Source organism: Lycorma delicatula, chromosome 10 (assembly GCF_047948215.1).
Source record: "Lycorma delicatula isolate Av1 chromosome 10, ASM4794821v1, whole genome shotgun sequence".
NCBI lineage: Eukaryota > Metazoa > Arthropoda > Insecta > Hemiptera > Fulgoridae > Lycorma > Lycorma delicatula.
In genome coordinates this window covers 26,792,884-26,818,440 of record NC_134464.1, presented here as the reverse complement: position 1 = coordinate 26,818,440, position 25,557 = coordinate 26,792,884, and the positions used below count along the sequence as shown (strand labels likewise).

At 27.4% G+C, this 25,557-nt stretch overlaps 1 protein-coding gene across 1 annotated transcript in view; it reads left to right on the top strand.

Moving 5' to 3' along the window:
- LOC142331429 (uncharacterized) overlaps positions 1 to 25,557 on the top strand; it is a 33,788-nt gene that overhangs the window by 411 nt on the left and 7,820 nt on the right. Inside the window, exon 2 of the mRNA XM_075377317.1 lies at positions 24,055 to 24,473. Within this exon, the coding sequence (XP_075233432.1) occupies positions 24,055 to 24,473 (419 nt within the window). The remainder of the gene's footprint in view (positions 1 to 24,054; positions 24,474 to 25,557) is intronic.

The window sequence follows — 25,557 nt, the reverse complement described above, 5'->3', positions numbered from 1 at the left end:
TTTTTAATAATAATCAACTTTAAGGTTTCTTATTTATAAATCAAACCTTATTATTTGTCTAATAATTATTATTTATCATTCAATGTTTTTAAAATATTACTTAATTTAATTAATAAATTGACTGTTTTATTAAATCAATTCGCACTATCTCCTTTAAAAAATTAAAAAATAAATATTCCAGATATTATATAAATGAAAAAATAACATCTAATACAATATTTTTAAATTAATATTAGTGAAAGTTTTTTCTATATATATATATATATTTAAAAGGCTGAATTTATTCCAGATATTTAGTAACTAAATAATACAATTTTCATCTCTTTAACGTTGTTAAATCCATTTAAAAATTAAATACCACTATTCTTTTTAACTATAATGGATTTTAATTTTTAAACGGATTTACTGTCGTTATAAAAATAAAGATTGTATGTTTTTAATAATTAAAAATTTCAGAATTATTTCAACCCTTCGCGTAATATTAATTTAAAAATATTTAACTACATGTTACCTTAATCTATATTATATGTTGAATATATATATTTTTAAATAGGAGAATAAATATTATGAACATATTTACAATAATATTTTTTAATTTTTTTTAAGGAAATAACTTGGCAACCAATAAAAATATTTTATATGACATATATAATAATATAAAAAAGTAAATTTTAAGTTTTAAGCATTGGTAAAAAAATATGTGGAAAAAAAAAATTAGATTTTTAATTTTTCTATGAATATTAATAAATTAAAAATTTTATAATACTATTTTTAAATTAAAAATAAATTTATTTATATATGTAAATTTAATTTGCACTTCTAAAACTAAAATTTTATTTTAATAAGAAATTAAATCGTACTTTATATGTGTAGTCTTTTTAAGGGGAGAAAGTCATTTAACTAAGTTTTATATTTTTAAAAATACTAAAACCGGAAATAGAAATTAAAAAATGTGGTTTATTTTTAAACTTTCCCAACATTTTTATAGAATTTATTATTTAATCCTTTTTCCAGTAATGAATATTTACAAAATTATAATTCTTAAATACAGAACCTTATATAATGTTTATTTGATTAAATTAACATTACTTAATCCTATGGTTATGTAAAATAAATTTGTCTTAAATTATGATAACGTTTAGTTAAATGTTTAAAATTTATCTATTTAAATAAAATCATAAATTTTTGGTTTAGATTAAAAAGTTAATTTTGAACTTTTTATTTTTAACATGGAAACAATCTATTTACGATGTTTTATTTAGCTATTTAATATTTTAAGGAAATATGGAAATTTTAAGAATAAAACGAATTAAACTATAAACAATTTAAAAAATAAATAAATAAAATAAAAAATGTTTCTTTTAATTGGCTAATAAAGGGTATATAACTAATTAATTACTAATACGACAAATTAATGCTAAGTTAGAAAAGTTATGTCAGAAATCTTAAATTAAAAAATTATAAGTCAAAAGTATTTCTTAATGAAATTTATATAAATATATATATATATATTTTTTTTTGTAATTTAATATATATATACATATATAACGACTTTTTAAGTGTTTTAAATTTGAATGATAAAAAAATAAATAAAAAGGATAAAATTTGTATCGTCTAGAAATACAATAATTCATGGGAAAGATTAAAGGATGTTCGTACATAGACAAATACTTTCACTTCTTTATAAGTATATAATTGACGGGTAAATTAAAATTGTGAACTGTAAAAAATATTTAACGGCAAGGGTAACTAGTCGTTAAATTATAAAAATAGTATAGTATAGTATATATATATATATATATATATATATATATATATATATATATATATATATATATATATATATATATATATATATATATATATATTATAAGATATAATTAAATATTTTTGTGACGATTTCCCAGTAACGAATCCTGGTCAGGCTTAAAATTTTTAATTCTCTAAAAAATGACTATATACAGAAAAATTCCCATTAACAAACTAAATTTATACCTACAATTACTAATTCATATTAAAAATTCCCTTTCTGCACGCCGCAAGGCGAAATTAGATTTCACCGATGGTAAGTAGGGAATAAAAAAGATTTCCACCTTAAAGAAAAGAAAAACGTCAAATTTACTCAATACGACAATGGTTGCATGTGAAAAAAGGTTCACAAGTTATGTCAGCATACGAAGAGCCCCATCTTCTTATAATTCCAGCAATATTTTGGTCATCCCTTGCCGTAAGTGTTGGACATATCAAGAGTTGTCTCAGGCAAACGTTTTAGGTAATGTTTAGAGGATTAACGACCATTTCCAACCGATTCGATACTGCGTCTATTAAGGAAGGTATGATTTTTTCTTCAAAACTCCATTTTTTCCACCCCCTGGACGACTGGTTGTGGATATCAATAAACATTACTTAAATAAATTTTAGGCCATTATCTAAAGAATAGTAGGAACTATAAACAAATTCAATATTTTACATAATAGGAAAGTTATAGCGATATTTTTTTTTTTCGAAAAAGTCCCCTTATTTTCACTCCCATGGACCGATTTTGACCATTAACGAACTCGACTGAGATTTTGGGTCGTTATATTTTACGTATCAATTTGAAAATGATTGGCGCAAAATTACGGCAGTTATCGAGTCCAAAAGAAAGTGAAATATATATATATATTTAAATTTAAAAAAATGAGGTGAAATCGGATTCGAACCGATGTGTCTTACCCTTGGAAGATCCAAATATTTCATTAATTAAAATTTTATTTAGCTATAACTCTGAAACCAATGAAAATAAGTACCACTTATGATATATCGATAAAAAGCTCTTAGTTAGAACTTATTACTGCAGTTAAGAAAAAGTCAAAAATCCATTTTCTTACAATTTTGGGCTTTTTTGGACGCTTTTGGTCCAGTCGCTTGCATTTAAAAGGGGAGGTGCAAAACTAGATAGTGTTTTGCATTTGTCGACGTTTCTTGACCTGGGAACCCCAAAAAACAAAAAAAACAAAAATGGTGGGTAATGTTGGTACGTATGTACGTGTTGACGACTTTGAATATTAATAACTTCTGACTGGATAAATTTTGATTTTGACGGAATTTAGCACAGAGATTAAATTTTATGTATTGGGCAATGTTTTCGTAAAATGTCAGGATCAATGTCTCCAGGGGTTGGAGTAGGTAGTTTTGAAGGTCAAGTTTCTCAAAATTTTGCAAACTTAACCTATTTTTCCTTCTTTATTCGAAGTAACGGAAGTACTGTGATAGCGAACAATTTCGGTTTTCAGATTTCAACGGAAATATCCATTTTGACCATATCTGAATCCATTTTCAATAGTTTTGGCATGACGTCATGCCATATAACTCAAAAACGATTAGACTTAGGATGTTGAAATTTTAAATTTATGACTTTTGCTAAATTTAGTTCTGCCCTTCCCCTTTTGATTGAAATCGACTAAACCAAGAGTGTCCAAAAAAGCCCAAAATCCAAAAGCACTTGAATTTTTGGACTTTTTCTTAACTGGAGTAATAATCCCTCATTGAGAGCTTTTAACGATATATGGTAAGTGGTACTTATTTTCATTGGTACCATAGTTGTAGCCAAATAAAATTTTAATTAATAAAATATTTGGATCCTACAAGGGAAAGGTACATCGGTTCAAATCCTACTTCATTTTCTTTTTTTAACTTTTTTTTATGAATATATTGATTTATTAATAATTATTAACCTCTGATTGTAAAAAAAATTCCGATAAATAATAATTCAGTAATAACAATAACAAAATGAAAAAATACCAGAAGTTATGAGTAAATAAAAAAACATTTATGTAGCATTCATTTTAATTGAAAATTTTTTACAAAGGTTAATAATTATTAATAAATAATATATTTAAAATAAAACAAAAAAAAAATAAAAAAACATTTATAAGAAGTAGGATCGAACCGATGTGTGCATGGTTAAGGATCCGACATGTTCTCACTTAAACCTCATAACTACATGAGCGACGTGAAACAGAATTAATATATAAACTAATAAAAAATTCTGATATGGACACGACAAAATAATGTGATGCAATGTGGTGTCCGCCACAATGCAATTGTTTAACTGTCCACATCATAGAATTAAAGGATCGTATCTCACTTTCAAATGAAATAAGTTTTAATGAGGTGCAGCAAAAAATATGTATATGTAATTTAATAGGCGTACAAGGAAGTAATGTGGTGTTCACATCAGACTTTTTATATAAAGCTCAGTACATGTGAATATGGATATCTTACTATTTAAAAAAAAATTGCCCCCCAATTCTCCACTTTCTTCAAAATGTAAAAATTTTTTTATTTACTGCATATTTCTTAACCGAATTTTTTTATGCCTTCCTAAGCACAATAGTAATGCATGTACATACAATATGTACGTCCGAATATTACCCCTAATTTGTTTTTGTATTTTGGGATCCCTGGGCCATGAAACGTAGAGAAATGCAAAAAAAAAACCCGTAGCTCATTTTTTGACTGATTATCTATCATACAGCATATATATCACTTCATATAGCATCGCTCCAGACCTATAATACCAGGAAAGTAAAATCAAAAAATATTCTCCATCAACTTTATATTTTCTATTGCTAAGTTGAAAAATACATACAACGAACTTCTTATTAAAAATATTATTAAATTTATTCATCAATTCGAGTGATGTACATCTGTCATCTGTAGCATCTGTCATAATAAAATAATAGTTAACTGGCGCATTCTCTTAGGAGTCAAGTCTACAACATATAATAGTCTATAACATATATAGATTATGTAATTATTTGTTCGTTCCAATACTTTTACCGCTTTGTAGTAGTTAATTAACATTTATTTACACAAATTTTTTTCAAAGCATTACATCTGCTTACTAATTACTTTTAATTATTGTAACTACAGACATTTTAAAAAGAATTATTTTTAAATGAAATAGCGATCACTTGAAAAAATGTTTCTCTGACTTTTTAACCGGAGAACGAACAAAAAAAATGAATCCTTTAATCAAGCAGGAACAATAAGAAGAAATTAGTTATCGGCATTTAATGGATTTATTTAATTTTTTTTTTTATATACTTTACAAGAGAGAAAATTTAGTTAAATTTAAAGGCAGCCTAAAAGTTTTTACATTAGTTTTTCTTTCGGTTTTTAAAAAATCTTAATAATGAAAGAAAATTGTTTATATTAATAGAAAATTAATTATATAATAATTTTAAACCATACACAAATAAAATTTACTTGAAAATAAGTAAAAAATTGTTTTTTTAAATTCTTTTAAAATCAATTTTTTCGATCTCAGTGGTGGAGTGTCGTCTCAGCCTTTCCTCCGGAGGTCTCGAGTTCGAATCCCGGAAATTACCAATTTACTAAGTAACTATTAAGCTTTAAAGTCATTATTAAAGATAACATTCAATCACTATTACTTCAAAATTCTTGTTATTATATCTATCTATTTTTGTTGTAATATTTATATAATGTATAGTTATTTACAAATTTGAATTGTATATTAATTTGTTTTTTTTTAAATCTATTTTTGGAAGTCTATTTTTAATTTTTTTTGGAGGGTAGGAAAATCTTTTTAAACTCGTTTTCCTTTAGTAAAGTCAATAGATTAAAATAAATGTGATTTACAACATCTAAAAATTGTATTAACTCAAATGAACGTAAAAGCCCAAGGTGTTCTTAAAATAGAAGGCAAAAAAGGATAAATATTTCATACACAATTTACTAAAACAACTTAAAATATATACATATATATTTGTTTAAGATTTCCTTTAAAAAAATAAGATTTACATAGTGGATAATTTATTTTTCTGTGAGAAAATACCATTATGTGATGATAATAATAACGTGTAAAAAGAATTTACAAAAAAATAAACTAATTATTTTATTTAGAGAATTTATTGAAAAAAGATTGAAAATAAACTTCTGATGTATTATAGTTTACCTTTCTTAAGGATTAAAGTGTGTTGAGAAAGGTTACATCCTCTAGCAAACAAGTCAAGCAAAGGCTAAATGTAATTTCTCTTTGAAAGATTTATTGTATGCTGTTGGCATATCGCTCAGTAAAACTAGAAAACAAATAACGAATTAAATGAGGTCATTTAAAGAACTCGTTCGTAAAATAAATAAAAAAAGATGTAATAAAATAAAGACGTTTATAAATAATAATAAGGAAAAATAGTAAAGAGATCCTTTTATTCACCTTCTTCTGGAATAAAATTTTTATTGAGTTATAATAATATTAAGCAGGTTACAATATTTTCTTTTAATAAAACATCGTAAAAATGAATTTAAATAAATAAAATATACTTTAAAATAAATAAAAAAGTTATATTTTTAAATTTTTTAAAAATCAAGTTTGTCGATCTCCGTGACTTTTATCCGAAGATCCCGGCTTCCTATCCCGGTCAAGCAAGGTATTTTTCATAAGTTACAAAATTAAATTACCAAAGTGTTCAATGCCAGTCATCTAAAAAAAAATCGGTTTTTTGAAGTTAACATCAGATTGTAAAAAAGATAAACTCTTACCAATTTACTAACCCTTAATGTAGTTTCAAATAATCGTATTTAAAAAAGTGACTTAAAATTATCATTTTTTTTGCAATTTATTTTTTTTTAATTTAAAATATGGATGTTTAAAAAAATACCATCTATAACAAATATATGCTAAAAATGAAAAGGTTAGAACCTGGGTTTTTATAAAAATAATGAAAATAAACCTTTATAAAACAAAGGAAATAAACTGAAACAAAATAAATAGACCCATACCGAGTTTAAGGTAAGGATAACCCAGCACGGGTTGGTTTAGTGATGAACTCGTCATCGCAAATCAGTTGATTTAAAAGTCGACATTTTTAAGTTCAAATCCTAGTACAGCCAGTTATTTTTATACGGATTTGAATATTAGATCGTGGATACCGGTGTTCTTTGGTGGTTGGCTTTCAATTAACCACAAATCTCAGAATTGGTCGATCTGAGACTGTATAGAACTATACTTCACTTACTTCCACACAAATCATCCTCATTCATTCTTTGAAGTAATACCTTACGGTGGTTCTTTTTTAACAGAAAAAGAGAAAGATATCTAAAATGCGACTATATATCTTTTTAAATTTTTAATTTTCAATAAAATATCTGGAATTTTTACACAAAATTACTATGTTTAAAAAAACAATATCAGACCGACGTATATACGTAATTTTTTTTTACAAATTAAATATCTAGAGCAAACATTCAACGGTATTACCAATCCTTTTTTCTGTTTAGTCTTGTACAGTAGACCATTCCTGAGATGTGTGGTTAATTGAAACCCAACCATCAATTAACATCCACGATCTAGTATTCGAATCCGTTTAAAAGTACTGCCTTTACTAGGATTTGAATCTTAGAATTCTCGACTTCGAAATCAGCTGATTTACAATGACGAGTTCACCAAAAGACCAACCCGGTAGGAATACGTCACTACCAAAGGAACTTTTTTCACATACTGGAAAAAATATTATATCATTAAAATTATCGGTATGTTTGGTTATCATATATAAATTTTGAATAGGTTAAAATAATTTTCTTCTTTGAATTCGGTTAAAAATATAATGAACAGTTTGATTTTCGTAGCTAAAATAAAACATTTTTTAGTTGTATATAAATACAGTACAAATAAATCCCGTTAACCTACTTAAATGATGCTTTACTTGCGTAATTATTTATAACAGATTAAATGATTTGATATACTCGTATAATATGACAAATAAAGAAATAATTTAAGCAATGACTTTAATTAAGAAATTACCGAGTTTGCTAATCAATGATTAAGTTATGTAATAAAAATTAAAATGAAATATACTGCAAAGAATGTAAAATAATAGGTAAGGATGATAGATGGTTAAGTTAGGTTGTAATAAAAGTGGAAAAAGTAAATGCTTTACAGAGAAGATGCTTAAAATTGGTATTTGTTGCATCAGTAAAGTTCAAGGATGCATTAAATAATCTCAACTCAGTTAAACTTATTTTAAATGTCAAACGTGATGAACCGACACACATATTTAATTTTGAAGAAGATATTATATATATATATATATATATATATATATATATATATATATATATATATATATATACACACACACACAAATAATCCTTGTTTCATTGATAATTATTCTGGTATTTTTACGATATGGTAATTTTATTTGTTAATGATCTCTTGTTGCCTATACGCGAACATCTTTAACATTCACGATTCTTTATTTCCATAGATAAAATGTTTCTATTATTTAAATATAAGCTAGTAACCGTCACTGTTATTTTTACGCTGATTTAATCACTCAGGAATGTTTTATAATATGGAATAAATTATTTCTCAAATAAATTCCCAACGAACAAAATAATTTTAACGGAAAGAAAAAAAGATACCGTTGGATATTGAAAAAATTAAAAAACAATTTTAATTTTGTTTTAATTTTTATCCTTTAAAACTTTTCTTAACTTAATTTTATCCGTAGCAATATAAAATTGTTTTCCAAAAATAATTAGAGGTCCTATTAAAAAAAAAACAACAAAAAACCCCTTTTTAATTTTTATTTGTTAAAAATTTAATTTGTTATTGTTATTTGTAGTCGCGAAAAATGTCGGTTTTCAGATTTCAACGGAAATACCCATTATGACCATCCTTGAATCCATTTTGACTAGTTTCGACGTTGTACGTTCGTATTCATGTATGTATGTACGTATGTATAACGCATAACTCAAAAACGATTAGCCGAAGGATATTGAAATTTTGTATTTAGAACTATTGTAATATTTAGTTGTGCACCTCCGCTTTTGAATGCAATCGACTTGACCCAAAAATGTCCAAAAAGCCTAAAATCCAAAAAAATTGGATCTTGGCTTTTTTCTTAACTGCAGTAATCAGCCCTCATTGAAAAATTTTCAACGGTATATCATAACTGGTACTTATTTTCATTGGTTCCAGAGTTATAGTCAAATGAAATTTTAATTAATTAAATATTTGGATCTTACAAGGGGAAGCCACATCGATTCGAATTCGACTTCATTTCATTTTTTTAACTCTTTTTTTAATTTAAATATATCGATTTATTAATAATTATTAACCTCTATTGTAAAAAAATTCACAGTAAATAGTAATTCAATAATAATAATGAAAAAAAAAAAATTAAAAAAAATCAGACGTGATTAGCGAAATAAAATTTTATGTACTTTTCATTTTAATTCAAAATTTTTTACAGAGGTTAATAATTATTAATAAATCAATATATTTAAACTAAAAAAAAGGGTAAAAAATATATATGTATATGAAATCGGATTCGAACCGATGTGTGCATGGTTACGGATCCGATACGTTCTCACTTACACGTCATAACTACTTTAGCGAACTGAAACAATATTATTATATAAACTAATATAAAATACTGATACGGAACCTACAAAAAATGTGATGCAGTGTGATGTCCATCACAATGCGATTGTGTAACTGTCCACTTTATTAAATAATTGGAGGATCGTATCTCACTTTCAAATAAAATAAGTTTAAATGTAGTGCAGCATAAAATGTGTATACTGTATGTAATTTAATAGGCGTACAAAGATGTCATGTGGTGTCTACATCAGCATTTTTTTAATTTTTCTTAAAAATCGATTACTTGTTTTTAGAAACCTTAAGTAAATTATGTAATATACAATCACAATAAAAAGGAATCCCTCTTGAAATTCCTGAAAACTTACATATTAGCAACTATATAGAACTTTTGAGAGTAAAACGTAGAAAAAAAACATACACAAGGTAGTTTTAACGAATTGCATATCAGTAGTACAATAGAAAACGATAACTATAATAAAAATCATAAAAGTAATAAACTGATGAAATAATTACAAAAGAAAAATAAAGCAAAAAAAAAAAAAAATTGAAAAATGAAAGCAATAAAAAAATCAAAGAGAAAGGAAGTGAAGGATTGATTAATGCACAACACTCAAGAGAGTGAAATATACTACGGAGTTACTAAGACCCAGAACGTGTAGCCGTGGGTGTAGAAGGTTTACGGCGAAGTGGTTAACGTGGTCATTTAGCCGACGTTCATATATCAAATTGAAACAGTGTATTTTTTCTTTAAATTACCATAGACCCAAATATCCGTTGATTTCATTGTTTATAGCAGACGGCGCCAAAGCTATACACCTAGCTGGTTTGTTCTGAAATCGCTGTATGATTTCAATATTTATCTTGCTTGCCGTACCCCATATTTAGACGCCGTGTGTGGCGTCAAACTTTTAAAATGAAATTTAAAAAAAAATTATTTAGATATCATGTATATCATTAACAAGAGATAAATATTTAAAATGAAAAAACATGACTACTTTAAAAAAAACATTGCTGACAAACAATGCTCTTTTTGTTCTGATTTGGTCCATTGTGATTTTGTATTATACCAGCAAATATCCCGATTGAATTTTCAAAATTGGTTGATTTTTTGCAGAAATATTACAAGAGCACCCCACGGCACCTCTCAAAACAATGGCCCAGGAGCACAACCCCGTTTGTTACCAGTTACTGGTGATGATTAGTCTATCCTCGTACGAGGTGCTCGCATCATCTCACCACTCTAGTCTCACACGCAGTCCCTACGGGAAGCCCATTATTATTTAACAGAATTTTTTTAAATTTATTTAACGTAAATTTAATTCTATTATTTTGTAATATCATTCATTCAATTGATTCGAATCATTCAGTTCAAACCCAGCTCACACAGTGATAGAGGCTTACAGTTCACAGCTCATTAATTCAATTCATTAAATTTTTTGCTTCAACCGTCAAATCTCCACTACTACATTTAAAGTGAAACTACTACTCCACTACTACTTGAACGTAAAGTGGAAGATATGAAAACAGACACAAAATTACATCAATTTTATGACAACTCGAATATTTGTTAATCGATTTAAAAAATGAAATGTCATTTTTTTCAAAATAAAGAACTTAATATTTTAGCAACATACATTTTGATAAAACTAATATTTATTGAGATATAGCGGATTGAAAAATAATCATGACCGCCATTTTGTAATTTGCGAAGGTATTTAAGTCCTGATTTTTTGATAATTTTATAACTTTATTACCAAGACGCTTATCAAATATTAATGTGATTCCTCTATCCGAAATTGAGATATAAATCTTCATATAAAAATAACAAAATGGCGGACATAGGGTGAACGAAGGAGAAATTGCTATTCTTTTTAAGGATATTTCTTGTTTAGTTTTACAAGTAGAATCCGAAAAATTATAGCCTGCTCACCACTTTAGAAACACTCTGTACATACTTCCATATTTATATAGTCTAATGGTAACGTAAGGATTCCAATGCGGGGTTACACATATAAATCGGTTCAGCCGTTGAACTGCTACGGTGGAACAAACACATACATTCACCTTAAATACATTACACTCCTTTTTTTGGGCAGTCGTGTTCAAACAATGTTGAATTATTTAAAAAAATTATTTTTCTATATGAAAAAACACAAACAATATTTTTCAAAAATGAGGCTTAGATTTAATAGTTACAAAGAATTCTAATTTTGTAAAGAAATAGTTAAAAAATTTTATTCTTTCCTTAATGTTTTGAAATATATTACTTATACTTAATTCATATAAATATTAAGAGTTTAGCCAGTATAATGTTGACGCCAAATTTAAAAGGTTTATAAATTACCATATAAAAATTGTAGGTATTTATGAAGCTATGGTACACTATTCCACTGAAAATAGATTGCTTTGAGATAGGAGCATTTGCTAAATTTAATTGTTCCATAATTAAAACGGTTGAGAAGTTATTTAAAGGTTTCAATACTTTATGAACTTTGTATAAATTACACTTCACATATGATCAAAATCAATTTTTGTTAAAAGATAAATTGATTTATAAAGAGGATTATAAGAGAAAAAAACGATATGAGAACCAAACCCTTTCATTGAATTTGTGTTTATTTATTTTTTTAAATAATTGAAAATTCGTAATATCATTTACTAAACCAAAAAAACGTAGATTTTTTAAAATTTAAATAGACTGAAATTGCCTGAAACACAGTAATTTCCTTATTCTTAATTAAAATTTTATTTGATTATTAAATTTTAATTATGAAGTACAAAACCGCATTTCCTCATTAAAATTTAATACTACTCTTATAGGATAAAATTATGAAACTATACGATTAGTAAAATAATTAAAATACAGATTTAATTTTTAAAACTACAGATAAAGTACAGTATAAAGAATAATTTTTCTAATGTTTTCTAATTTAATTTTTTTTTATTATAGTATAGAATAGAATCAACGGAATTTTTTTTAACGGTAAAGTTCTATTGTAATATAATATTCAAGTTTTATTGTGCCTGTGTTGCATATAAATAGAATTATAAAAGGAAAAAAAAATAGTAAAAAATGAAATTAATTCCTTATTTGTTAAATTTTATTCTTTCTTATTTAAAAATTAAATTTAATTAATATTATGATGTTTTTTCTTTATATTATGTATTTACGTGTTTTAAGAATCTACATAAATATTTTATTAAATGGAATTTTTAATGAAAATTACATGATATAACATTTCGTTATTTCGAACATTCAACGGCTGCCGTGGCGCGAGTGTTAACTTATCAGCCTTTCACTCGATGGTGCCGGGTTCAAATCCCGGTCAGGCATGACATTTTTCATACGCTACAAATTTCCGTTCGGGCTAAATGATAATAGCAGTCGATGCTCGCACATCTCATTAAAAAAAAATTTTGAATTTCAGTTCTACATACAGAGAAAATTTTATCAAATTTATTTTTCACTGCAGATCTACTGAATCCAGACAATGTCACAGTTGCGTCATAAGCAATGGCGGCTCTAAACTAAAATTAGTGGGAGTGCTGTTCCAGAAAATTTTTTTTGAGCCTTTTCAAGGTCTTGGTTAAATTTTTCTGTAAAATAAAAAAAAAAAAACGAAAAAAAAATAGAATGCTGAAAGCGGGATAATAATCTAATTGTACAGTTTATCACATTAACGAATATGGTACACGGTTTTCATGCATATAGTACTTAAAAACCGTATTCGGTTAAACCAGAAAATAATAAAATGTCAATACAGATAATATTTTGTAATATTATTAAACAGTCAGCTTCCGTGGCACGAGTGGTAGTGTCTCGGCTATTCACCCGGAGGTCCTGGGTTCGAATCCCGGTTAGGCATGGCATTTTTCATACACGCTACAAAGCACTCATCTCATCCTCTGCGAAAATAATTGCTTGACTGCGGACCTGGAGGTTAAACAAACAAACAAGACAATAATTTAATTAAATGTCCGGTTAAAAACACTATAGTCCAGCAGTGCTTAATTTAATTTCTATGCACACGGAAACAAATACATAATTAGTTTTTACTAACTAATTACCTTCTCTTTCGCCCTTCCAGCTTGTTTTTGAACAGATTTGGCAATTAAATAACCTTTGCTTTCCGGCATCTTCTGATCACTACTGAAAAAACAACTAATTCACTTTTATATTCCTTCTACCGACAAAACCAGAAAAGGGAATGTTCCTTGTTCGTTAACAAGGAACATTCCATGCACGCGAGGAGTAGAAAAAACTATCTTCTACCAGCACGCAAGGGTCGGCACTGCTGGAGCGACAGTGCTCTCTCTCCCTCGCAGCCTATCGTGCAGCTTCCTATTCCCGTACGCGCCCAACAGCCAAACACCATACTGCTGGAACTGTGAATCGCACAGTTCCACACAAAGATTCTTTTTCATAAAGTGGGGGATGGCAACTGACATTAAGCTTATATCATATATATATATATTTTGTGCTGTGCAAGTATAAAGAAAGAATTCAAGAAAAAAGGACTTATTATATTAAATGTAATCGATAATATCAGGTGGATGTAGGGGGTGCTGCAGTTTCACAGTTTCTATACGCGAGCCGCCACTGGTCAAACGCATATAACACAGCAATATTAGCGAATGACGGTAGCCCGAATATAGCCTCGGAGAACTCAATTTGCATTGAATACATTGTTTGGCTGCGTAAATGGAAAATAAAAGCAAATCTAGCAAAATCCAGCCAAGTAACGTACACAATGAGAAGAGAAAACTGTCGTAAAGTTTATTGGTTCGAATCAGAATTCATATCCTTTTTTTTAACCTTTTTTTAAAATTTAAATATATTGATTTATTATTAATTATTAACCTCTGATTGTAAAAAAAAATTACGATAAATAATAATTCAATTTTTTAAAATTCTTCGCCATATTCACTATAACATTACTTAAATTTTCTAAGAAATAAATTCTTCTGTAAACTTTAATTTGTTTATTAAACCAGTTAACCAAGTTATACATAAAACAAAAAAAAATATGGCTTGCGACACAATGTTTTCTGTGTTTTGCAATAATTTTCTCAGAATTATTAGAGGAACAGTTTTAGGGCCTAATTTATTCAACTTTCAGGTCAAAAACAACTAAATATACACTTAATTTAATTCGAAGAATATTTTGTACGGCTTCGTTTAATCTTTGAATCAGAAATCGGGATGAAATTTTCTGTAAGCTATAACTCAGAAGAGACGCGTTTACAGGCCTATGATTATATGAAATAGTTTTCTTTATTTTAATTTTTAAAACATGTTCTGAAATACTTTCCCTTTCTTCTTAAGACACTCTGTATATACATTTCGCTAGGCCAACGTTTATAAAAATTTTCCTCATTTCAAAATAAAATGTTATTTCCAAAATAACACGATTCATTATATAATATTGATTACGCATTTATTAAATATGATGAAATTTTTTGAAACTTCTTTGTAACATCTTTTTTAATGAACTTAAACAAAGAGTTTAATATAAAGTAATAAAATAAATTACTCTACACAGCCAGTATTGTATAATAATAATCGAAGGACGACTGCTGAGCCACCAGATCTACCGGTTTGGTGTAAATATTCATAAATTCCTACATTATATACATAAAGAAGCTAAATATCAGGGAAGAAGATTCATTTTTATCTCCTAATCATAATATTTTACAATTGCATGATGTTCAATTCATTTTGCAAGCGTTAAATGTTAACAGTATATCTAAAGAGAAATACAGTTATTTTATTAAACTTAGTAAAATGATATTTTTATTTCTCTTATTAATTTATGGACTACAACAAAGCTTAATCTTTATGTTTATTGCACACGATACTCTCACATGTCGTTTGAGTGTGTGCGACGTTTTTTTTTTGTCACAACGTAAGTAAAGTCTTGCGTTTCACCTTTTTTTTAAAACAAGGTTATCTTACACTACTTTCTCTTGACCTTTAACTGCATCGTAAATACGTGGGAGAGTACACTGTGTGTATGCTCTTTTATGCATTACAAAATTCACTTCAAATTAGTTAATTTTATATTATATTTTTAATATGATAAGTTATAAAATTATCTAGTTGAATTACTCCTTCGGGTTTCAACTTCTACCCGTGACACAGAAAGACAAGTCTGATCAAAATTAAAGAAAATATATATATATTATTAAATTATTAAATAAATATATATATATATATTTCCTAGTAAAATTATTTTACATTATGTTATTTGTAACAAACCTTTACAGTATGAAGTATTTTTACTTCCTTGTACGACGTAAAGGAAGTATTATGATCGCAGAAAATATTGGTTTTTAGATTTCAATAGTAGTATCCATTTTGACCATCCCTGAATCAATTTTGACTATTTCCAGCGTGACGGTTGTAGGTAGATACGTATGTATTTCGCATAACTCAAAAACGATTAGCCGTAGACGGTTGAAATTTTGGATTTAGAACTGTTGTTACATCTAGTTGTGCACCTCCCCTTTTTATTGCAATCGACTACACCAAAAATGTTGAAAATTAAAAAAAAATTGGATTTTGAACTTTTTATTAATTGCAGTAATAAGCACTCGTTGAGAGTATTGAACGAAATATAATAAGTGGTGCTTAATTTCACTTGTTCCACAGTTGTAGCCAAATAAAATTTTAAGCAAAAAAATCTGATGTGGACAACACATGACTTCCTTGTACCCCTATTAAATTACATATACACGTATTTTCAAAAATGAGACGTACGTAAAATTTTATTTCATTAATAAATTCAGATATTTTTCGTATTTTTTATTGTTGTTATTGAATTATTATTTATCGTAATTTTTTTTACGATTATCTAAGGTTAATAATTATTAATAAGTCAATATATTTAAGTTAAAAAAAAAAGGAGATGAAGTCTGATTCGAACCGACGTGCCTTCCCAAATATCAAAATATTTCATTAACTAAAATTTTATTTAGCTATAACTCTGGAAGCAACGAAAATAAGTACTTCTGATATGTCGTTGAAAAGCTCTCAATGAGAGATTATTACTGAAGTTACGAAAAAGTCGAAAATTCAAATTGTTTTGAATTTTGGGCTTATTTGGACACTTTTGGTTCAGTCGATTGCTATAAAAAGGAGAGATGCACAAGTACATTTTACAACAGTCCTAAATCTAAAATTTCAACATACTACGCCTAATTGTTCTTTAGTTATGCGAAATACATACGTACATACAGATGTCACTACTCGTCAACTAGTCAAAATGGATTCAGGGATGGTCAAAATGAATATTTCCGTTGAAATCTAAAATTTTTCACGATTGTAATACTTCCTTTACTTCGTACAAGAAAGTAAAAAGGTTGGGAATCTTTGATATAGATGAACAAATTAGATCCTAACGTGTAAAAAATTGCAAAAAAAATCGATACCTCATGTTTGACATGATAACCGTTCTTTTCTTTTCAATATTATTCTAGCTATATTCGACGGGAAAGTAAAAAAAATAAAACAAAAAATAAAAATTAAATAAAGAACACTTTATTGCATAATTGAAAAAAAAGAAGAAATATAATCTTTCTTTAAAATTACACAAATATAATGATGTAATCGAGTTTTGTCAAAGAATTAAGCCTTCGATCGATACTCTCTTGGTAACACTTGTGTTTATAAAAAAAAGAAACTCTGTAATAGTAAAACGTGAATTCTTTAAAATGTTTTGTTCCTATATATTAATGTTAAGCAATCGATATATGATAGTAGTAATTACGGTCTGATGTATAATCAATCAATGCAACAGTAACAGAATGGTAGCTTAAAATAGAATAGAGAAGAAGCATTAAATAACTAATAAATAGGCAGTCTTTGTATTTAGAAGATGAGAGAGATTTTAATATGTAAAACTTGTATAGTGTTATGTAACGTAGCCAACTTCTTTAGCCTTTTACTGAATAAGGATGGCTTCTAATGATATCATCATCATCATCTTATCTTACTCAATAGCTTTAAACGTAATTTCCATAATCAAATTCGTTTATATTTGTTCAAGAGCTTTCCTGCTCACACATTCCTATACATGTGTTAATCCCTTATTGTTTATTTATTCTTTCTTCTTCGGTCTTCTTTTTATTTGCCTTTATTATTGATTAAAGTATTTTATCTGTATTGAATAACACTTTAAATTCATTTATAAAAAATTCATTTTTTATTCTTTTTTCTTAATTTTAAGTATTCTTAATTTTTATAAAAAAAAAAAAATTAATTTTAAAGGAAAAAATCTGATGTGGACACCACATAACTTCCTTGTACGTCTATTAAATTATATATACATATTTTTTGCTACACTTCATTTAAACTTATTTAATTTGAAAGTGAGATATGATCCTCCAATTCTTTTAATAATATGGACAGTTACATAATTGCTAAAATATTAATTTTTATTAACATTAAATATGTATAAAACTATTAATTCAACAACCTTACCTGAAATATTAGGTTAAAGTAAAATTCAATTTATTACTCTTTAAATAAATGTAAGTCGTATATCAACCCACCGAGTTGGTCTAGTGGTGAACGTGTCTTCAGAAATCAGCTGATTTCGAAGTCGAGAGTTCCAACTTTACAATCCTAGTAAAGGCAGTCACTTTTATACGGATTTGAATACTAGATGTTGGATACCGGTGTTCTTTGGTGGTTGGGTTTCAATTAACCGTACATCTCAGAAATGGTCGAGCTGAGAATGTATAAGATTACACTTCATTTACACTCGTACATCGTCATTCATCTTCTGAAGTAATACAAGACGGTGATTCCCGGAGGTAAACAGGGAAAAATTCTTATAAAGTCTTATATCTCTAATACTATTTAAAAAAAATAAATAATTATGATGTAACCATTAACAAAATGAAAACAAAAACGAAACAGGAGAAGGTTACTAAATTTTATAGCGATATTTATTATGAGTAAATTGAAGTAAATGCATAAATAAAAGTAATACGATTCTAAATTATAATTTCCAATTAATATTAAATAATCAGATGTTTCACCAAATCTGATGTGGACACCGCATGATTTCTTTGTACGCCTATTAAAGTACACACATACTTTTTAAAAGTACATAAAATTTTATTTCACATATAACTTCGGATTTTTTTATATATATATTTTTTTATTGCGATTATTATTTATTGTATTTTTTTTTACAATAAGAGTTTAATGATTATTAATAAATCAATATATTTAAATTAAAAAAAAGTGGGAAATGAAGACGAATTCGAACCGCTGTGACCTCCTCTTGTAAGATCCAAATATTTAATTAATTAAAATTTTATTTAGCTAAAACTCTGAAACCAATGACAATAAGTACTACTTATGATATATCGTTGAAAATCTTTCAACGAGGGCTTACTACTGCAGTTAAGAAAAAGTCCAAAATTCACATTTTTGTTTGGATTTTGGACACTTTTGATCCAGTCAATTGGAATCAAAAGGGGAGGTGCACAACTAGATGTTACAGCAGTCCTAAAACGAAAATTTCAAAATTCTACAGCTAATCGTTTTTGATTTATGCTAGATACGTGCAGATGTCACACCGAAACTAGTCAAAATTGATTCAGAGATGGTCAAAATGAATATTCCGTTGAAATCTGAAAATCGAAATTTTTTGCGTTCACAATATTTTCTTTACTTTGAACAAGGAAGTAAAAAGATGAAATGACAAAGTTCAAATAAATAAATACTTACAAATCGAATTAGAAAATCTCAACCTTTTTGTAAGTCGCATAACTCAAAAATGATTAGTCGTAGGATGCTGAAATTTTTGATTTAGGACTGTTGTAACATTTTGTTTTGCACCTTCCCTTTTAATTGCAATTGACCGGACCAAAAGTTTCCAAAAAAGCTCAAAATTAAAAAAAAATTGGATTTTGAACTTTTTTTAACTGCAGTAATAAGCCATCATTGAGAGCTTTTCAACGTTATATGATAAGTGATACTTATTTTCAATGGTTCCAGAGTTATAGCCAAATAAAATTTTAATTAATGAAATATTTTATTTTGCAAAGGGAAGGTACATCGATTAGGATCCATCATCTCCTTTTTTTCAACTTTTTTTTAAATTTAAATATATTGACTTATTAATAATTGTTAACCTCTGATTGTAAAAAAAATTACAATAAATAATAATTCAATAAGTGCAATAAAAAAAAGATTTGAAAAAAGTCAGAAGTTATTAGTAAAATAAAATTTTAAGAACTTTTCATTTAAATTCAAAATTTTTTACTGACGTTAATAATTATTAATAAGTCAGTATATTTAAATTTAAAAAAATAAAATAAAAAAGTATATGTATATGAAGTCGGATTCGAACCGATGCAGGCATGGTTACGGATCCGACACGTTCTCACTTACACTAGATAACTACTTCAGCGAAATGAAATAAAATTAATATATAAACTAATATAAAATGTTGATACGACACCACAAAAAAATGTGATGCAGCGCGGTGTCCACCACTATGCAACTGTTTAACTGTCGACTTTATTAAAGAGTTGTAGGATCGCATCTGACTTTCAAATGAAATAAGTTTAAATGAAGTACAGCAAAAAATGTATGTGTAAATTAATAGGCTTGCAAGGAAGTCATGTGGGGTCCACATCAGATTTTTATGTACTTGTGACAGTTACTATTAAATACCTTTTCCGATTTTTAAGAAATGTTATTTCTTGCTATAAAGCGAAACTTTGAATATCAGTTCAAAATGAGTCCAATACATAAGTTATGCAATTCATATGACTGTTAGTCTTCTCTCACTGAGTCACCAACTGAAAAATGCTGTTTGTATATCTTACGTTATGACAGCAATACAGTTATTGAAGAGCCCTGCACTGTCGAAGTGTATTCCACGCCTTCTCCCGCCATCTTGAGAAGATTTAAAAAAATTAAATGTTTTTCAGTTTGGAGGAAATTGTGTCCAATGTCTGACATTTTAATTTTATTCCTCATTTATCTACGGTTAATCATATTATTAAGCCAAATGATTTGTATATATGTAATGAAATATGTCGTGAGTCATTCATAATCAACGCCCAGGAAAAACGACTAAAGATAATTTAATGTAACTTTATATATTCGTACTTTTTAAGGGTAAGTGGTCTCTACAAAAGGATTTTTTGAGATTCCTAGCTTAAAGGGTTAAAATGGAGTAAGACATTTTTTTTTAATTTTTCGGTAGTAAATGTAAATATTAACTTGTTTTTTGTTGTATGTAATGATCATGTAAATATCTAACATCCGATTTATAGATTTTTTGAAATTCCACGTTTAAAGGGTTAAAATGGATTTTTGAATTTTCTTTGAAAGCCGGCAATTTTTTTTTAATTTCTCTGTAACAAATAACAATATCAAATTATTTTCGGTGTGTATATATATAACACACACAGTGTGTGTGTGTTTGTGTGTAATCTTCATGTAAATAACTAAAAACCAATCAAGAGTTTTTTAAATTCGACCTTGAAAAATGGGTGACCTCAAAAAAAGATTTTGAAAAAATATTGCAAATTTCTCCATTCCCCAGTATACTAAACAAGATGTTCAATAGATTTGGGTTGCAAATACTCTTTAGATAGATAAATATCTAAAACGCATTTTCGAGCTTTTTGAATTTTATTTTTTTAAGGGGTGCGACGGTGTATGGCGCAGCGGTTCAATCAACACAGCCATTACCACTGTTACTGTATGTACGAAGCGACTGGCTGAACCTGCCTCTGGTTACTTGGCTAAAAAAACATAAAATTAAAAAGAATTGACCGCGAAGGAAAACGCAAGTAACCATAATAGACCGCGTGATGCCGCGACGCGGATCATAATTTATTTTATAAAACCGTGTCAAACATTGTCTTAGTTACAATGCAACCCACGTACATACATGCATAATATATAATTTAGGTTGCCCATTGCATGACATAACATGAAAACTAAACTCCGTAATTTTGAAAGATAGCTTCTAAATTTGATTATATCAGTGAAAATTTCTTACTGAAAATATTAAATTAACTATATTTAACAAAAAATGCAATTATTCCAAGGATTAGCGATGAACTGAACATTTATCCAGCGTTTCCTAATGAGATTTCTTATTTGTGGTTGTAGTGATGGAACTCTTTTGTTCACTTAATTTTTGTTCCACCTCTTGGCTACTCCCCACCACATCATCTACGAATATTTTTTCTCAATGTCTACAATTTTATTATTAAATCTATTAATTATAACGACTAACTTTTTCGCCTTTCATTTTATTTTATTTTAATTACTACCTCACGATTTCTTCATTATTTATTATTTTCATACATAATTCATTTATGCATTAATTATTTCGTAATTTTGTCATTTGTAAAGTAATTTACTTTGCTGAAAGTAATACTGTTGGATATGGCATTATTAATGTAATTTCTTCCCGCATATTTAGATATAATTTTGTAATACTCTATAATCATACTCTATACTATCATACTCTATAAAAAAAACCCGGTTAAGTATTGTTTGACTTTTCCAGCTATTAATAATACAAATTAAAAGAGGCAGAGCCAAAATATAAAAAGAAAAAATATATATAAATAGAATATATATTTTTGAGAGGTGGGCAATAAAGTTTAAGAAAAAAATTTCTAAAAATATTCATTTATAGATTAAGTTTAACAAATTTGCTTAAGTAAAGTTTTCTCTAAACCTCCTTAAATAAAGGCTAAAATAAAAAATAAGATTTTGAAAAACCTTCCTATATTTTATTTCCAAGGTTTGTATTTTTTTAAATTGTATACTATTCTTGATACTTCTATATATGAAGAATAAGTTTAAAAAAAATTTTTGAAAAATATTTAAACCTAAGATAGATATAACAAATATACACAAAAAAATTTCAATTGTATAAAAAGTATATTAAGAAAAAACTGAATTATTTATATATTCATAGTAGGTCAAAAATTTGCTTTAATTAAGTTTTCTCTAAAATATCTGTGAAAAAATTGCAATCGATTATTTCACGACATCCCCACTCCCCAATGAATTTTGAAAAAAAAAATAATGTGATCAATGTACCATATATAGAAATATTTCAGCCAAATTTGGAGAAAATCGGTTCAGTCAGTCTAGAAATATAAGGCCAAAAGCAGTGTGACAAGGAACGGAACGCAAGAATAGTGGGGGATACATCCCCCCCCCCCCTATTAATCATAGGACCTATACAATAGTCCGCTGCTGTTGGGTTTTTCTTATTATCGGGCGGTTATTTGTTTCTTTAATGTCGGTTATATATTTTTTTTGTTTATTTTTTATGGACGGAATTGTGAATTGCGTCCTAATCCTTACAGATCAATTTTAAATCATTAGTTGGAATAATTTTGTGAGACTAGCAATGTATTTCAGTTTTCCATACGGGCGATCCCCCTTCAGTCCGTACACTGAAGGCCTGTTAGTGCTAGTACCTTTCGGTCAAACAAGAATGCGCCTAATGGAACCCTAGAGGATGTAGTGCACTTCTTTCGCTGGAGGGAGTCGCATGTACTAACGATAGGTCTTAATTGTAAGTCTGAGGAAAGAAGGACGGTTGGCGAATTTAGGTTTTGTAGATACTTCTTCACTTTTGCCATCTTCTTCATCTGAGTGACACAAATACATACATATGTTTCTTTTTTGCTCTAGGTTAACTAGATGGATGCTGAAATGTAAAGATTTTTAAAAAAATCTGATGTGAACACCACATGACTTCCATGTACGCTTATTAAATTACATATACACATTTTTTTTAAAATGAAAAGTACATAAAATTTTATTTCATTAATAACTTCTGAAACTTTTCATATTTTTTTTTATTGTTATTATTGCATTAATATTTATAATTTTGTAAGGTTAATAATAAATTTAAATTTAAAAAAAAATAAAGAAAAAAAGAAAAAAGAGGTGAATTCTGATTCGAACCAATGTATCTTCCCCTTGTAAGATCCAAATATTTCATTAATTAAACTTTTATTTGGCTATAACTCTGGAACCAACGAAAATAAGTACTACTTATGATACATCGTTGATAAAAGCTCTCAATAAGGGTTTATTACTGCTAAGAAAAAGTCCAAAATCAAAATTCTTTTCGATTTTGAGCTTTTTTGGACATTTTTGGTCAAGTCGATTGCAATCAAACGGGAAGGTTCATAACTAGATGTTACAACAGATCTAATCCCAAAATTTCTGCATTCTACGGCTAATCTTTTTTGAGTTATTCGAGATACTTACTACATACGTACGTACAGACGTCACGCCGAAAGTAGTAAAAATGGATTCAGGGATGGTGAAAATGGATACTTCCGTTGAAATATGAAAACCGAAACTTTTCGCGATCAGAATACTTCCTTTAATTCGTACAAGGAAGTAAAAAACCATTTTTGTATGATCACCATACTTCTTTAATATAGCTATTCTAGATGTATTAAATCATGTATCAGTAGTTATATGTAATTGGATATCAGAGTAAAGATAATAAATAACATTTTAACTTTACATACAACTGAGTTTTAACTTAATATTTTTCATTCAATATCAACACAAGATAATTTTTTATGTTTAAATAATTATATTTATATTTTTTATTTATTTTCATTTTGTTTTTTTCCCCCAGATGAGGCTGTATGTATTATTATGCTTTACATTATCAATATGTTTAGCACAAAATGAACCAAAAAGAAAATCACCAAGATTAAGGCCAATTCATGTCCAACAACAACCACAGCAACAACAAGCTCAACAAGAAAAAGCAGCAGAAGAAATCCAGGATACAGCAGAAGCACAATATCCAGGTTTTTCACAACAATTTAATTCACCAGAATTTAATCCAAAATATTCAGCCGTCGGTCAAGATTTAGGTAAATATGCAACACCTTCACCGGCACCTGTACCAAGATATTCTGCCACACCACCACCAAGCAGACAGTATTCACAGACTCCAGAGCCACAGACTATTAAATCTGATTACGTCACCCCAATACCTATAATTAGGTTTGATAAGGTTCAAGCTCAAGATGGTAGCTACAAATCAAGGTATGTATAAAAGGTTTTTCTTTCAAATACATCGGCCTTCTTAAATTATCCCTACTGAGTAATTCAGAATATATAAACAAAGAATATATTTTGTCTGTTAGACACGCATAACATAAATAACTTACCCGAAAAAGGAATTTTTTATTTTAAGTAATAATCTCTATTCATGACGGGAATTGGAATTACTACCCGGATTTCAAGTATAATAATTGATGTTACATCTTAACCAATACACCAGTGGCAATTATAAAAATATAAATTAAAAATGAGAGAGATAAAGTATGTGACATAAAAGTACATGTAACTTAAATTACAGAAAGATAAAGTGCACGTAACGTAAAAGTAACAGTTTTATATAATAAGTAAAATATTAAAAATCTAGGGATTTTTTGGAGGTTTACTTAGATTATATAAGTTACATTATGTAGCATAAATGTAATTGGCGGTAACGAATACATTTACAAACGTAAATATATATACACATACAAAATATATCACGAAGTTTTCCCGAGACTTTCACTACTTATTTAAATAAAAATTCAAATTTTTGTAAACTTTGTTTATTTTATTCAATTTATCTTACACCAATTTGTCCAGAATTAAATTTTCTATAAGTTTTGTTAAAAAATTTTGTGTATTACTCATTTAACAAAGTTAATTTACATCAAACATAGAAATACAGCTTTTTATCCCAATTTGTTTTATTTTTTTTCATTACATATTTCTCAAAAACTATTGTAGTTGGTCTTCATATCATATATAATTTATCAATGTAAGTAAAACTTACATTGTATTTACTGGTAATTTTATAACATTTATTCTGCATATGACCCTGCATACATATATTACGTAGAATTTTAATTAAAAATAAACAAAGTTTTGAACAATTAACGTTTTTGTAAAGTAGTCAAATTGATATTTACAATGAAGAAAGAACTCTTCTGAAAGAGAAAAAAAATTGGTACACATATCTCTTATCTTTGGTTTAGAATTATTGCTTTCTCCTTTTTTAAATCCAACATTATAACATAACCAATTTTCATTTCATTATTTACAAAATTAATTTTCATTGTATGCTGATTAA